Source organism: Miscanthus floridulus, chromosome 17 (assembly GCF_019320115.1).
Source record: "Miscanthus floridulus cultivar M001 chromosome 17, ASM1932011v1, whole genome shotgun sequence".
In the NCBI taxonomy this organism is placed as follows: domain Eukaryota; kingdom Viridiplantae; phylum Streptophyta; class Magnoliopsida; order Poales; family Poaceae; genus Miscanthus; species Miscanthus floridulus.
The window spans coordinates 22,251,644-22,269,324 of record NC_089596.1 but is presented as its reverse complement, the minus strand read 5'-3'; the positions used below and the strand labels follow the sequence as shown (position 1 = coordinate 22,269,324).

The 17,681-nt window shown below is 44.5% G+C and overlaps 1 protein-coding gene and 1 pseudogene across 1 annotated transcript; both read right to left on the bottom strand.

Annotated features, from left to right (window-relative positions):
- Positions 1-7,792: 7,792 nt before the first annotated feature.
- On the bottom strand, positions 7,793-9,126 carry LOC136515401 (uncharacterized; annotated as a pseudogene).
- Positions 9,127-9,297: 171 nt separating this feature from the next.
- LOC136515400 (uncharacterized) lies at positions 9,298-9,831 on the bottom strand. The gene has a single exon (XM_066508998.1). The coding sequence runs from the start codon at positions 9,829-9,831 to the stop codon at positions 9,298-9,300; it is 534 nt and encodes a 177-aa protein (XP_066365095.1).
- Between the last annotated feature and the right edge of the window lie 7,850 nt (positions 9,832-17,681).

Sequence of the window (17,681 nt, the reverse complement as noted above, 5' to 3'; positions counted from 1 at the left end):
GAGGGAGTATAAAACATTATTTGTTTCTTACAAAAGGACGGTGAAAGATTTTGTTTAACCTTAATATTATTATACAAGAAGACAATTCCTTTAATTTATAACGAAAATCGAGCAAAAAAGACACACAACGATCTCTCAGCTATTAAGGGTTTGTTTGATTACTCGCATTAGTATTGCATTGTATTAGAGGTTATGCAGCATACCGTTAACCTGGACAAGGCAATGCAATTTGGTACCGTTTGGTTTGTACAGGAAGTTGTACAGTTATATATATGATTGGTTTCCTATAAGTGGTCAGACCGTGTCTTGGGCTGCAGAGCGGGCGCAGTAGGAAGTGTGCATAGCTGAATACACAGGATTTAGCCAGATAGTGGGATGCAGGCTGGGTTTGCTTTGGAATAGTGTTAGTCTACATATGGACTTGTGCAGGTAACCAAACATGGATGAACTACACTGTAGGGCCCTGGATAAGGGGTTAAAAAAAATCAGGCAATCAAACAGTGAAACAGACCCTAAGCAACTATGACAGCTTGCTCAGGAATGCATCCCATTGAGCACACTGAAACAACAACAAACGGCGTAGCACACCCTACTACCCTAGCAACTCATGAGACAAGAGACAACAACCAAACAACTAGGGCATGTTTGGATGCCGCCCTCGCCTGGGCGTGCCTGCCAGGCAACCAATCTCAGCCCCAGGCGATGAAAATCGAACGCCTGGGGACTCTGCCCGGCGCCGGAGGTGCCTGGGAGGCAGCATCCAAACAGGCCCTAGAGCGGTGTGCCATATTTTCCCGGAACCTTATATACCTATGTAGATGGATGTCACTAGCAAGTATTTATATCGCTAATGTAATTTTTTTATAATACCATAATGTCAACATTCATTTTCTGAATCAACAAAAAGCAACATCAAGTGTTGATGAACTGAATATCTGAACATTCTAATACATGTTGGGAACATCTTTCTAACAGAAAAAACAACTATCTAACTCAGCTAGTATTCCTTCCTGTACAACAGTACCAAGCTACAACTGATCATGAGCAAGGTGTAACGAATGGCTACTGAAAGCCATAGCAATGTCAGCATTCAGCAAGTACAGGATGGCAAGCCAGTTTGGGATGCTAATATACTCTGAAAATGACAAGCCAATTCAATATCGGTTTTGCAGGGTGCGCTGGTGATAATTTCTTTGTTCAAGTGTGGACTAAACTCTCTATTTCTTTATTCAGCTTCACTAGAGCATATCAGTTTGCAGTTTGAGCAAGCCAATTCATGAACATGGAAATCCTCACGCCATTCAGTCCTCAAGCTCGCATAATTAAATATGGAAAGAAGAGTGTTTTACCATGCCGGATCCCAATTTGCTTATTGCCCATATGCTGGAGAAATTGGACTGCCACCTCTGGTCGCATCCCATCAAGCAGGAGATGCTAAAAGAGGGAATGGAAAACTAGAGGTGCAACACTTACGCCAAATCTGATAATCACTGGTGGGTCGGAAGCCTCTATCACTGCCGGAATTTTTGGGCCCCCACACCTGAATTTTCGGACTCTCTCACACACTCTTAACACATTCACTCACACACTTTTGAGAAGAACACCTCTCTAGGCCATTTGAAATCTCCTCTCTCCCTCTTTATGAGGATTGTTTGATTCTTGTGACATCCAAAGAGTTGGGTTGAGACATCCAGGGAGCAAGAGCAAGAGAGAGCAAACCCCACCCTTGAGCACTTGTGATTCTTGTCAAAGCATTTTGGTGTAGCGTTTGTTGCTCTTGGAGGTGAAGCCTTCTAGATAGCAAGGAGTTGCCCGGTGAGCTTCCGTGCTTGTGGTGAGCTATGGGAAGTTTGTGAAGGCCATGATCCCACCTCCACAAGGAAGAGATCAAGGCAGTGAAGCGATGAAAGTGGTTGAAAGAGACCCACACCCTTGGGAGTGCCTCAACGAAGATGTAGGATTCACGGAGGTGAATCTGAATAACTTCGGTAAACAAACCGGGTGTATCCTTTGCTTTTTCTTATGTTCTTATTGTTCATGTTTACTTTTGGGAGATTCACCCCGATCTACTTGTTCTTTGTGTTTTTGTTGTAGGTTTTGCAAGGAATCAACTCACTACATGCCTATCAACCTTTGGTAACAAGTAGAATCGATTATATAGGCGTAATCCTTTTCCACTTGAAATTTCACGTTACCCCGTCGGAATTTCTGGTCCTGATATCCACCGGAAGTTTTATTTTTTTAGGAGTGCCTATTCACCCCACTCTAGGCGAAATTTCGATCCTTTCAACAATAAATTTGGGTAGTTTAACAAACAATACACCTAGAATTGCACTCATTTGTAGATGGAGGTAGTATCCGTATTTCATAATTGTAGCACCTTTAATGCATAGATTAAGTTAAGTAGGCCTCGTTTGGCACAACTTCTCCACCAGCTCCTAGAGCTGTTTGGAGCTGTGTTTGTGCCAAATGGGTGAAAATGAAATGGCTCCACATGATGAGCTTCCGAAAACCTGCTCTTATAAGGGGCGGATGAGAGATAGAGCTAAAAGTAGTAGCTTCTCTCATCTTCATCTTGCACCGTGGGCCACGGCATGCGTCAAAGGTCGGATTTGCCTCTAGCAAGGACGTAGGCACGGTTGCAAGAACACGGCTGCGCAGCTGCCGAGGCATGCGCGGCCGTCGGGCGCGCACGGGCTATCGGTGAAGAAGCAGATCGAGCAAGAAGATAAGACCCTGGCCAAGCAAATAAGAAGAGGAAATATGAGAACATGAAAAAAGAGAAAGGCATTATAGTTTTTTCGTTCTTTTTGTCTACCAGGAGGAGCTGTTTTGAAGCTGCTTTTGTAGCTAAAGAATAAAAAAACTCTACTGGTGAAGTGGAACTGTGCCAAATGAAGGTGTAACAAAGTGAACACTTTAATTCATTGTTGTCGAACTAAATGTGCCATCAAATAAATAAAAACCGTAAAAAATATCAAAGATGTGGCATCGTAAGAAGGACCAAATAATCGGCTTGTATTGGTTGGGAACTTGGATGCAAAATGGAAACATAATAACAAACAAAATACTACTACTACAGTAATAAATTATATCTCCTTTGTGACATATACACGTACTGACGTACACATGCGCATGCATGCAGCACTGCGATCCTATCTACTCGTAGCAGTAGTATTTGTAGATCATCCTAGAAAATAGCGTAGCAGGGCAGCTAGGTTGTCCACGATTGATCTCCAGAAACAGAACCAGCGGCGGAGGACGGAAATAATTTAAGGTATGGCGAAGTTGATAACAAAAATAGAAAAGTAAAATTGAAAATCGAAATGATTTAAGAGCACAATTGGTATGAGAGAACAAATATCAAATAATCTTATATATTGGTATAGGAGCACAAATATCAAATAATCTTTATATCAATCTTTGCTAATTGCAACATATATGTACCACTAGTTCCCTTTGCTTTTGTATGCATCTTTTATTTAATACTAACGTTAACCATTTTATTGTACTAAAAAAATTAACCAACCAAATTATTTATACCTAAACGGAACAACAATGAGAAAAAAATATTAAGGAGAGAGGAGACGAGTAGAAGGCACTTTTTTTAGATAAATGATAAAATATCCGGCTTCATCTATCCAAGGATAGAATCAGGCTAATTATTACAAACTCCAGACGCGTTCACAAAGTACGGTTGCAGGCAAAACCACCAGTCTCACAACTAATAGAACAAGTAAAAAGTTCTTGACTAAACAAAACCAACATGTCTTTGTGAAAGCCATCCATTAGAACCAAAGAATTGTAGAGCCGACTTCTCAAGGTGTTGAGACATAGAGATCATTTGATCTTTCAGGTCTTCATGCCGCTGCAAGTTGGCCCATTGACGTAGCCAGTGTGTCCCTCGGAACAGTACCTGCAAAAGAGATTTGGGTTTGCATTTGTCAAAAACTACCTCATTCCTTGTTAGCCATATTGCCCACAGTAGTGCTGCAACTGCTGTTAATAACAATGTGTTATACTTTTTGTTACCCAATTTAGACCAATTAACAAACATATCATCTATGTTCGTGGGAGGTGAAATTCCAAAAAGAATATGTATAGAGCGCCACAAAAATTTGGCATAAAAGCAATAAAAAAAAGAGATGGTGAATTGACTCTGAGAAATAGCAGAAACAACACGACTTGTCTCCAGCCCAATTTCTCCTAACTAAGTTATCTTTGGTTAGAACCACTCCTCTTTTTAAATACCACATGAAAACTTTTAGTTTCATGGGGAGCTTCGTTTGCCAAATATCTTGTGATACTCTCACCCCATTGTTAATTAATGCAGCATACATAGACTTGACTGTAAAAAATCCAGAAGCCTTGAAGCCCCATACAAACACATCCCTTTCCTGCAGTAAGTTAATTTATTGTAAAGAAGCATCTATTCTATTCCAGTTTAATAAGTTCACACCCACCAAATTTCTGCGAAAAGAGATATTTAGTTCGGGGGAACTCAAAACTGTAGCAATAGTGTCTTGTTTTCTTCTTACAATATTAAACAACGCCGGAAATTTATCCTTGAGAGGTTTATTGCCCAGCCAAGTATCAACCCAAAATCTAGTCTTGACCCATCTTTGACATTAAAATGTCCTAACTTCAAGAAAGTATCTTTAATATTCATGAGGCTTTTCCAGAAATGCGAGTCCCTTGGTTTCTTTTCACAACTTCCTAGTGTCTTATTCTTAATATACTTATTTCTTAATAACTCTTGCCATAATCCGTCCTCATTTAATAACTTAAACAGCCAGTTACTAAGCAAACATTTGTTTTGGACCTCTAAATTTTGTATCCCAAGACCTCCCTGGTCCTTCGACTGACACATAATTTCCCATTTAACTAATCTATACTTCCTTTTATGATGGTCATTTTGCCAATAGAAACGAGACCTGAAACAATCAATTGTTTCTAATACTCCTTTCGGTAATTCGAAAAAAGACATCATAAACATCGGTAAGCTAGACAACACCGAATTTATAAGGACTAATCGACCACCGACTGTTAGCAGTTTACCTTTCCACCCACTAAGTCTTTTCTCAATTCTCTCTTCGATGCTCTTCCGGTCTTTATTATATAATTTTCTAAAATGCATAGGTAGCCCCAGGTAGCGAAATGGGTATTTACCAATGGCACATCCGAACAGTTGCGAATAAAACTCTTCGTGATCTTTAGCTTTTCCAAAACAAAAGATTTCACTTTTGTGGAAGTTTATCTTTAAGCCAGATAGTTGTTCAAATGTACTTAGCAACAGTTTCATATTAACTGCCTTTTCAACATCGTGGCTCATGAAGATCACTGTGTCATCCGTATACTGAAGGATGGACAAACCATCTTGAATAAGATGGGGGATAACCCCTTCTATCTGCCCTGCCTCCTTTGCTCTGGCAATTAGTATGGCCAACATATCAACCACTATATTGAATAGTATGGGTGACATGGGATCACCTTGCCTAAGTCCTTTTTTAGTCTGAAAGTACGGCCCTAGTTGGTCATTAACTTTAATATTTACATTGCCTCCTTGTGTAAAATTCTATACCCATTCACACCACTTTTGTGAAAAAACCCTTCATCCTTAATGTTTGCTGTAAAAAGCTCCAATTTACTTTATCATAAGCTTTTTCGAAATCTATTTTAAAAATCACACCGTCTTGTTTTTTAGTGTGTAGTTCATGTAACGTTTCATGTAGTATCACTACACCCTCCATAATATTTCTTCCTGGTAAGAAAGCTGTCTGAGTCGGTCTTATTAATTTCTGGGCAATAGTAGTTAATCTATTTGTTGCAACTTTTGTGAAGATTTTGAAAGAGACATTCAACAAACAGATGGGGCTGTATTGTTGAACAACTCTTGCATCTTTCTTTTTGGACAACAATATAATGTTTCCAAAATTAAGACGATTAAGAGGTACTGTTCCATGATGAAAATCAGAGAACAAAGCCATCAAATCATCTTTAATTAAGCCCCAGAAAACTTGATAAAACTCCGGTGGAAAACCATCTGGTCCGGGCGCCTTATTGTGTTCCATTTGGAAAATTGCCGCTCTGACTTCCTCTTGTGTGAAAGGCTCTATCAAGAACTCATTTTTCAGATCAGAAACTTGAGGTATGTCCTCCGTCCGAGATTCATCTAGAGATATTAGAGAATCATCAGATAGGCCGAACATGTTTCTGTAATAACTAGTAATATGCTCTTTAAGCTGAGCATCACCAGTTATAATACTATAACCATCTTCAAGCTGGAAAATACGAGTTTTTCTATGTCTACCATTGGCTAGCAAGTGATAATACTTTGTGTTCGCGTCACCTTCAAGAAGGTGTTTCACTTTAGCCCTTTGGTACCACTTGAGTTCCTCTTCTCTTAGTAACTCTGCAAGCCTTTCATTTAACACGTGCTTTAGATCTCGCTCTGAGTCATTGAGCATGGTATGTTCTGCTTTCTTATCTAGATCATCTAGTTTGTTTAAAAGTGTTGTTTTTTCTTTCTTATACTCGCCACTCACATGCTTCGCCCATCCTCTAAGATGCTGACGAAGTCTTCTGATTTTCATTTGCCATCTCTCGATGGGTGAGCCTGAAACTAGAGTGTTCTGCCAAACCTCTGAAACCATCTCACAAAATCCGTCCCTTAACAACCAGCCTAATTCAAATTTGAACTGAGGTTGATAAGTTGAGGACGAGTCATTTGTAGAAAAAAGCTGAGGTGTATGATCAGAAATTTCTCTGGTTAGGCTATGTACAGTTGAATAAGAGTATTTTGACTCAAAATCTGTACATACTAACACCCTGTCTAATTTTTCAAAGGTTTGGTTACGCAAATTGTTAGCCCAGGTAAACTTTCTTCCTGACAACTCAATTTCTCTAAGATTTAAGGCATCAATTACTGCGTTGAACATAAAAGGCCACCTATCACTGTAATTTTCATTGTTTTTCTCGTCTGGTCTACGAATAATGTTAAAGTCACCACCTATAATAATAGGTAAGGTTTCCTTTGAACATACCCGAATCATCTCAGACAAGAAGTTTGACTTAAACTCCGCCTGGGCAGGACCATAAACTGAAATAAGATTAAATTTAAAATCATCTTCTTTGTGTCGTTGTTTAAAACGGATAAAAAAACCCCCTTCCTCAATTTCCCCAACGTCAAAGGTCAACAAATGAACGCCTAAAATCAAGCCACCGGATCTGCCATGTGGAGCCATACAGTGCCAAACAAAATCTCTACCAGCACAAATGGTGTTAAGAGTATTTTGTGGAAAGCTGGCTCTACCCGTTTCCGATAAGGCGATGAAATCTAGACTTTTGTCCTTTGTTAAGTCAGACAAGAATCTATATTTTTTACCATCCGCGAACCCATTACAATTCCAGAAAATTCCTTTCATCTTGAACAACTTTTATTACTTTTTTTCTTTTGCCTAGGGCGCCCTCTTTTACTTTGTGATACAGGGGTTTGTAAAATCACAGGATCACAACCCCCATCACCTAGCCCTTCTGCGATTTCTGAACAAATATGGTTTAAAACTTCTAGATCTATATTGTCATCATTAGAACCAACAGTTGAGGTATCTTCTACTAAAACAAAACTGTCCTCCCTTAGTTTAGTGTTCTCGATCAATCTATTGTACTCAATGTCTTTCAGGGATTTTAAAGAATTAAAAATGTCATGGTCATTGCTACCTAAAACAACTCCTAAAGATTTTGTTGAACTAAGTAAAGAAGAATCATCTCGAGAAATAAAAGAGTGAGGTTGCTACGTTTTACCTTTATTAGTCGCGGACTCGAGGTTCTTCTTTGCTTTAAGCTTAGCCGCCTTCTCGGTGGAATCCAGATCCACAGTCTCGGCATTCCTCTTGCTAGATCTCACTGGAGAGACTGTCCCTTTGCTGAATTTTTTGTTAGGAGTCCCAGAGTCGGTCTGTGAAGGCAACCTAGTCGCTTTCCATACTCCAATACCATCTAAAGCTCCAGTAGATTGGGAGAGGAGGACCCTTGGTTTGATGTTTGGCTTGTTGGTAGATACACCAATCTCCTCCAGCTGTGCCGCCCCATTAGGAGCATTCTGCTGTCCATTAGGTGTAATCTCACCATTGCCATTACCAGGTGCTTTATCATCTACATCCATTTTTTCCTCTGGAATTCCCCCATTGGGGTTATCATCTTTTGGACCATCTCTCTTGGGTTCCTCCTCCTTAGGCTCCTCCTCCTTGGTAGAGTCCAAGTCAATGAGTTGTGGCTCACTAGCGAGGGTCTCTTCCTCCACACCAAACTGTAGCTCGTAAACATAGTCCCCAATAACCACATCCACAAAATCTGGGATGAGTTTTGGGTCCAGCACTGCTACTTTCAACCTTGCCCTGCCAGTGTTCTTAGTAAAGACAGTGTCAACAGCCCGAGGGACGCCCAGGATAGTTCCAATTGCCCAGATAACTGGAAACTCTTTGAACTCTCTGGGTAGTCCTCTAAATTGTACCCACACCTTGTCAATCTCGCGTTTGTACACCTCATTATCAGTTCCTTTCTCAAACTGAATCCTGCCCTGAACTGCCTTAGCATCCATAGGGCCCCAATTAACCACCGTATCCAGTAGGTCAGCTGAAGGGAAATTAATGATAAAGGCACCAGTGCCTGTTGTCTGAATCTCCCATTTATGATTCTTGTCTGGTCGTAGCCTTTCCAGTTCTACTGCCAATTGCTCAATAGTAAAAGAACCTTCCAGAACACGTACCACAACTTTTGTTTCATGAGCATTAACTTTTGGGTTATCAACCACTGGAATAAGATAGAAACCAAGGCCCTCCACGGCATATCCACAAAGAATAGCACTGGCATTTGTTTTTTTACTATTTGGGCACATCTTAGTTGAATGATCTCCATGACAAAGCTCGCAGCAAAGCACAACAGTACATTCATGAATTGTATGCCCTTTAGTGCGACAGCGATAGCAATACGGTTTGCCCTTATTTTTTTTGCTCCTTGATCAGACGACTCTGGGATGTCTAACACATTACCTTTCGGCCCAGGAGCCGGTGGAACAGTCTCCTTGGGAAGTTCTGGAGCCTTCACGGATGTCGAATCCACCACCATCGCGGTGGCTGGTTCTGCCCTTGCCACCTGGTGCCCCCCCTCACCTTGCGCAGCCAGGTTGAGATGCAACCCGGCCTGTGCAATAGGTGGAGGGCCGCCACCGGCCTGCTGCTGTTGCTGGGGAAGGCCTCCACCGGCCAGCTGCTGAGGTTGCTTTGCGGCACCCTGGTACTAAGGGTGGCCGCCAGCGGCCTGCTGCGGCTGTTGGGAGCCGGCCTGCTGCAGCTGAAACTGGCCGCCACCGGCTTGCTGAGGTAAGCCGCCACCAGCCTGCTGCTGGAGATGGCCGCCACCAGCTGGCTGCTGTTGGCCTCCGGCCTGCTGCTGCTGGCCTCCGGCCTGCTGCTGCTGGAGGTGGTGGCCACCACCGACATGCTGCTGCAAGTGGTAATCGCCACCGCCATAGTTGGGCACTGGGCCCGTGTTCTGGCGATGCCCATGTCCAGCCCATGGACGACGGCCACCGCCATAACCTCCTCTTCCAGCATATGGCCGACGTGGCGGCCCTTGATTGTAGCCGTACCCATAGCCACCATATCCCCATCCATTGCCACCATGTCCACGGTCACGGCCCCTAGGGTGGAAGTCGCGCCCGCGGCCACGACCACCGAACCCTGGGGCAAAGCCGTTGAACCCTGGGTTGAAAGGTGCGCCTCTACCTCCAGCTTGGTCACCATAACCACCGCCCGGACCCTGCGACGTCATCGGTGATCCCTCACGTACCACTTGCGCAAAGGTGCGGCGTGGTGAGGAAGATCGTGCTTCTGGCGGCGCAGTACGAGAGAGGTACAAGGTTTTGGTCCCCGTACGAGAGAATAGCGCACACAACCCTTTACTGGGCCGAAAAAATTTTCCTGGCCCAAGTTCGATCCGATCTGGGACGGGACACCGGTTGTTTTTTCCTTTCAATGCTGCACCGTTCGCGTCACAACCGGAAACGACCGAGGAAGCCGCACGGATTGGCAAAAGGATACCGTGTGTTTCGTTTTTTTTTGAATTCGGATCCTTGTCCTCCGCTATCACGTGAACTAACCTTCCGTTGCCCCCCTCCACACCGCACACGTCACCCGCGATCGAGACCGGGGAAGTCGCGCCGGCCAGTGGAGGAAAAGGAAGATCGGCGTTCAGCGTAGTCGTGGATTCAAAAACTTTTGAATTTTTAACCTGATCAGCCGTGTAACATTTCAACGGTGATCTAGAAGAAGAGCAAGATCGAACTCAACCCTTTGAATTGCTATGGGTAGCCTTGGCTATGGCATCACCCAGCGTTCTCAGAGGAGACACGCGAGGTTCGGGTAGAGGACCTTGCCATGGCACCACTGATAATTTCTTTTGAACCATCTTTGACAAAATGATATTGGGAAGGAGACGATCGGCAGAAGAAAATTTCGTACCAGAGTCCAATACCTGTTCAGCTTTGAGAAGCTGATTGCACGTAAAGCCTGCGTCCATGGCTTCGTTGATGAACTCCTGTGTGGATGGAGAGTGCATCTCCGGCTTCTGTTCCATCGGAGACGAGAGTGTAGTATCGTCGTCGTCGGAGACATCTTGATCTTCGCTCCTTGCCAAGAACTTGTACTCGATCGGTTGTGCCTGCTCCAAAACGCCATGTACCACCTTTGGCCGACGGCTCGCCGCCGCAGCCAAGGCCACGACCTTGGAGAGTTCTTCTCGCCCTTTGTTGCGCCGTCGCTCCAAATCCTCCTCCTTGTCCTCATCCACCTGCGAGGAAGACCGAACCTTGTGCCAACAGGGCGCAAGAATGAGACGGCGTACCCCTCTGCCTGTGCGCTGCTGCGGCGGCGGGGGTCTGGTGGACGCGCGCACTTCAATTTCGCCGCCACCTTGGGATCCATCAGAGAGGACCGGAAAACTAACCATCGCCCCCGACTGTTGTATGCCTATTGCCGAGTAGAAGGCACTACAATTAGAGGTATAGCATCCGTGGCTCGCAGCACTAGGCTGGGCGATTGGCCGGCAAATCCAGGTAGAGATCCACGGCGAAGTCGCCATACCTTGCCCTACCGAGTCCTCCGCCCCTGAACAGAACAAACGACCTTCGCCGGCGTCGGCAGTCCGGGCCGGCTCCGACTCATCAGCAGCCCTGCTACGGCGCTCCCACTCATGCCACCGCTGGGCGAGCATGGCATCGGTGGCCCTGAGCGCGCTCTCACTGAAGCACTCGATGGCCTCGGCGCGCGCGAGGAGCAGTCCGGAGAGCTCCAGCAGGGGCGCGCAGGCCGGGTCCTCCCAGTAGTCGCGCTTGTACATCTTGTCCATCTCCCTGTCCAGCTTGCCCTCGCCGTGCTCGTACAGCCTCTTCCTCGTCCCTTCCTGATCCTCGACACGACGACGTGGGGGTGGTCGTCGTCGGCGTCGGCCGCAGCGGCGGTGTCGACCCAGGCCCAGTCCACCTCTGCTTGCCAGTGCGACCCCGTCTCCACCGTCATCGTTCTGACGTTCTCGTTCCCCGGCCGCGCGCGCGCTGTCGTTTCTCCGGCCTAATCGATCTTGTGATTCTTGGTTGGTCGTCGTTGCCGTGCCGACGGAGATCGATAATCTGATGCGTATAGTGCTGCCAACGACAAGCAGCAGATGGTTTATAACTTGGAGTATGTTAAAATTCCACGCCGCCGCGGCCTGCAGGTTTTATAGGCCGGTCTGCATGCGCCCGGGGAGATCGGACACGACGGCCCAGCTGGATCGGACTAGCTAGCTACTCCTTGGGATCGGACTCCGAGTCCGCGAGTAGAAAACGAATCAACCAAAAATTCGAATCCTGCTCCACACAGCAAGAACGCAAAACGCACAGGATCGTAGTCTTACCGTCGAAGACTTCAGGAATCAGGAGGAGCTCAACCCGGCCCTTTACAGATGTACTCTCCACCATGTCCCAGGAGCTCTTCTTCTTTCTTTGATGCTTTTGCCACAAATGGATATCATGCTTTGCCCGCGATGCTTCATTAGTGGAGCTTTCAAGGGCGGAAGGGTCGGCGGACCGAAGTTCGCCGGGAGATCCACGGTGCCGACAATTAATACTGCAGGCGGCGTTCCAGGCGACATCGTTAGTCAGTCAGTTCGGTGAAGCAGAGATCTCGTCTGATTTGTTTGTCAATGGCGAGGGACAAGTGTGCCGCTCTGCATCCAGGGTTAATTGAAGCTGGGTTCGCTTGTTTGTCTGGAGATCAGATTCGCTTGAGGCAATTTCTCCAGGATTCAATATGTATTTCAAATCGATACACTGGATGAACTTGAGTACTAGTGTTTTTCAGTTCTCATTGATTGATTGTATCAGATAAATCTCTGCAGAAAAAGATGCAAACATTGACCAGATTCATCATTCATGGGTGGCTCCTCTGGAAGGAAGCCCCGTCAAGCAGTCACTGAGAACATCGGTTAATCGGCCAGGAGAGCCGATTTTCATGCCATTCGTGGGTCTAGAGTTTAATTATTCAGTCAAAGATGCTCAAGACTTCTACAACCTTCGGTCGCCTGACACTGATGCATGTAGTTTTTGTGATCCTGACTACCCAGATCAAATCAGATCGCGCTCCATCTTGACACGACCAACCCCCTTGTATCATGCTCAAACAAGTCCCAGTAGGCAGGATGTACGTATTAAAAGAGCGTCTGCTACAAGCTAGGTTGAATTGAGTGCATTACTTACACCGATATTAATAGTACTGAACAGCATATCATGAGGTTCTTCTACTAATACAAAACTTTATATAAGCATCACCCTAAACCAAACAAGGGTTATCACTTGAGCTGACCGCTCCAAAATACAAGGGTACCATCTCCTTTTTTTTTTTTTGATTTGACAAACAAGGGTACCATCTCCTTGTTGTTCCCATAACTTCAGCTGAACGCTCCAAATAGAAATTTAGGATATAGCTAGGTCCCATATCGGTGTCTAGCATATATACTTCCGTTACCCAAAGTCTATAGGGACGTGTTTGAGATTGAAATCAAATTTATTGTCTAGTTTTGTACCTTTGAACTATGGCCCCATTCCAATGAAACAAGTTGAAGCCTCGAGAAGAAGCAGGTGGGAATTAAAATTAGATTTTTTTTTACAATACTTGGGGGAATTTTGGACGGCTCACGACGAGCGATCCGACGGCTAGAAAGAGAGAGGCATTGAGAGGCATCTATGAGGGAGGTGAAAGGATCAAGATGCCCAAGAGAGGGTGTGAATTGGTCTAATCTAAATTTTCTCGCAATAATTAAGACCTACCGTTTAGTCCATTTCACCCCTTGTGCCTAAAAGTGTTATCTATTGTTCTATCGCACAAAAGTTTTGCACCTTAGGTTCTAATCCTACTCTAGCATGTCAATTTTAGGAATGTAAAGATGTGAATTGAAGTGCTCAAAAGTAAATGCTCAAAGTAAAGAGAAGGGAAGGAACACGGCGATGTTTTCCCAAGGTATCGGAGAGCCAGCACTCCCCACTAGTCCTCGTTGGAGCACCCGCGCAAGGGTATAGCTCCCCCTCGATCTGCGCAAGGACCGAGTGCTCTCTACGGGCTGATTCTTCGTCGCTCCTGAAAGCATCTAGGCCCCTAGTTGGGTTTCAGTGATTAATGACAATACGAGATTACTATGACTAACGTGTGTTTTGCCGAGGCAATTTAAGTTAGGTCATGGTAATGGCAATTGATTGGGCAATCATGGTTGTCATGCCCCTACGATGGAAACGTTTCGGTTTTCAAAGGATGGACGACAAGGTTAAGGATGGACTAGTTCTAAGTGTCGTTTGGTGTTGAAGAGACACTTAGAGTAGTTTAGGACTTTATTTTTCCTTTGGCCATACTATTAAGGGGGGTATGGACTAGTAGCTTGACCTAGGTGAGTCTAGTGGGTTAGGTGTGGTGCACACTTATCAAATCTAGCACTAGGTAGCTCTAAAGTAGCCGTTAGATCAATTGGAGCAAACTTTATCCACATATGATTTCGAGTTGGAAGTGAATGGAGGGTCAAATGTTGACCGGACGCTGGCAGCAGAGTCCGATCAGTTCATTTGATCAACTAGAGCCGTCTGGTTGTGACCGGACGCTGAGTGAAAAGTGACCGGACGCTGGGTGCCAGAGTCCGGTCAACTCCAGAGAGGTTCCAGAGAGGGAGATTCCTGATCGGACACGTCCGGTCAGTACTGACTGGACTCTGGTCAGGATCCGGTTACTGACCGGACGCTGAACAACGAAGTGACTGTACTCTGGGTTCCAGCGTCTGGTCAACATCAGTAAGGTTCCAGAGGGTGTTTTTCGTGACTGAACGCGTCCGGTCAGTGCTGACCGGACGCTGGTCAGAGTCCGGTCACAACTTAACGGCTCTATGGCGGGGATAACTGACCGGAGCGTCCGGTCACCCCGTAGAGTGCTAACTCAACCTCCTAACGGTTTATTTTGAATGAGGGGGTATAAATACTTCCTCTATTCATCCAAGGGAGGTCTCTTTCCCATTTCAATAGCTGAGAAACACCCTTGAGAGTGCTTAGGAGAGCAAGAGCCTAGTGAGGTGATTGAGGTTTGAGAATCCAAGATTAAGGCCTCATTAGTTCAAGGAGAGTAGCAAGTGTGCATCCACCCTTCTCATTAGGCTTGTTGTGGTCAAGTGAGAGTTCGTGCTTGTTACTCTTGGTGATCGCCATCACCTAGACGGCTTGGTGGTGATCGGGAGTTTGGTGATCATCCGGCGGAGCTTGTGGATGACCCAACTCAAGTTGTGAGCGGTTGTGGGTGATTCACCGCGACGGAGTGTCAAAGAATCAACCCGTAGAGAGCACTTGATCCTTACACTAATCAAGGGGGAGCTACACCCTTGGGCGGGTGCTCCAACGAGGACTAGTGGGGAGTGGCGTCTCTCCGATACCTCAGCAAAACATCACCGTGTTCCTTCTCCTCTCTTTACTTTAAGCATTTACATTTGAGCAATTCAATTCTTGTCTTTACATTCCTAGAGTTGCCATGCTAGAGTAGGATTAGAACTTAGGTTGCAAAACTTTAGTGCGGTAGAACATTAGAAACACATTCTAGGCATAAGGGGTGAAGTGGGCTAAGTGTAGGGCTTAATTATTGTAAAGAATTTTAGAATTAGCCCAATTCACCCTCCCTCTTGGGCATCTTGATCCTTTCAATTAGTATCGGAGCCTCGTGCTCACTAAATTAGGCTTAACCGCCTAGAGAAAGATGTCTCACGGGAATTGTGGGGGTATGGCCCCCGGTATCTGTCGCAGAACCGACCAATTTATAAGAACACAAGTACAATGGCGGCCCGCAAGCGGTCGCACTGTCATACTTGAGTCCATATAAACCCGGTAGTCTATCGAGTACCACGACAGGTCTCGATAAACGATCCACAACAACCAAGATCGTACATGATTCAACGTACATGTTGCATGTTACATAAACTTCGCAGATACAATTCCATCATCAGAGTACGGAATAAAGTTATTACAAACCGAGTTTGAGTAAATAAAAGCGGAAGCAATTTAAGTTTGAAAGTAGAGTTTCCAACATAGTTTAATACAGTGCCATCATACGATCACGGTCCAACAAAAGCATATAGTAGGATTTAATAAAGAAGCCTGCCCCAGGCTCACTCCTCATCCACGGCGGGATAGAAGCAACTCTTGCAATAACCATGATACACAGTGCCATCTGCAACAATGGGAAATAAAACCCTGAGTATGAGAAGGTACTCAGCTAGACTTACCCGTCATAAACCAGAAACAAATTGACTCCAAGGATTATGCAAGACTGTATAAGTGGAGATAGCTTGACAACATTTTGCATAAAAGCGATTAACTCAATTATACAATTATAAATCCGTTATCAATTAATTATGACTATCAATCTACATTAGCAACTATCCTGTGCCAAGCATGTAGTATATCATTTTAAGAGCATACATTAGTAACCATAACAGGTGTAGTAATTTCATGTTTGTCCGAACCATCTCATTCCATAGTACAATTACTACGATGTTGGAGCTAGCCAAGTTTCTCACTATCCGGGAGAGACGGCGATTCGAATCGATTTCAACCAGCTGGGAATTTATTCCTAACACAAACCCAGGCAGACCAGATCATTAGTCGCCTTAGGTCACCTTTGGTACAACTCAGGTACACATTTCGCGGGTCCGTACCGCGCCGCACAATCTGGGACACCAAATGCTAGGACGTTCAGGCCTAGCCTGCCCTTGGGCTCAGTCTGATCGTCCCCCGGAAGGAGCGCACAACAGAACGGGTCCCGGCCTGAGTTGAGCTACTCGGCTTCGTGGTCGAAACGAGTTATCCGGCCAGCTAAGTGATAGGCATGCGTTCAATCTTGTCAGAAGTGCCAACAACAGTACGGTCCTTAATCGGCACAGACGGAATCACATGAGTCAACCAACCATAGACTCCGCCCAGCCTCGATTTACTTTTCCAACCATGGTTCTTTTCTACGATAGCAAATATAGTCAACCGTGCCTCGGTATCCACCTATATCTCGCAGGTGATAGGAAATCACCCGACTGCTACCGGTCTAAGCAGGGCTAAGCAAATATTTGATCCTAGACCTATACCGGGTGAAGGGCGTATATAACTGGACAAGGTAGTTCCATGCATCAAGTGTTTTCAGACAACTCTTATACCTAATGCATCAATCATAAGGACTCAAATAATAATTTGTAAAATACTGGGAGACTTAGAATGCTTGCCTTTCAGAAAAGAAGTAGGACGGTGGTCAGGGCACTCCGGAAGTTCTTCAGGGATCTGCTCCTCTTCTTCGGGAGCTGCGGCTTGAGGAATCTCCTGCTGGTCCCCTTCCTCTCCTTCGTTGATTTCCAGCAACGTGATTTCTTCCATCGATCCTAGATGCATGAATATGGTATAAGGTATTGCGAATGCAAATATGTTAACAACGTGCATCATGTTTATTGAGTAGGTGCATATCTCTTCTCGATTTTTAATTAACCACTTCTACAATGCATCGACTATTCCCCAAAATAGTAGCTACTCGTTTCACTCATAACTGGAGTTCTACTAATCCAAAAACAGTGATCCTAGACTTTCTGGAAAGCTTATCAAATTCTCTACAACTTTGTTATTAACCATTTTTACAGTACACATTAGTTTCAACATGCAACTCGTCGAACTCCAGAATCAGTCCGGAAACTATTTAATATGCAATATAAAGTAACGATACTTCTACTTCATGTGATCATCCAAAATTTGACCACATAGAATCTACCAACAGTTTAAGCATACCAAATACATTTAAGATCATATACTGGTGAAGTCCAAACTATTTATTTAATTACCTTTATTATTTTATTTAAATATCTAGGTTAAATAATAAACCTATACCAAATGTGCATCATAAATTCTAAGAAAATTACAGTGGCTTACTAGTACTATAAACAGATCATTGTAAAAGTTTCATGCCATTTTATTCATTAAAACATCCTATGCAAAAATGACAAGGCATAAAGGCTTAAAATAGCATAAATAGAAAACCATATTGAAAAGTGTCAAGCAACAGATTTCCTATTTTTCTTAGCATCCTTATGGT

Excerpts from the sequence above, each read along its gene's own strand:
- LOC136515400 (XM_066508998.1), bottom strand. The coding sequence starts at position 9,831 with ATGACGTCGCAGGGTCCGGGCGGTGGTTATGGTGACCAAGCTGGAGGT.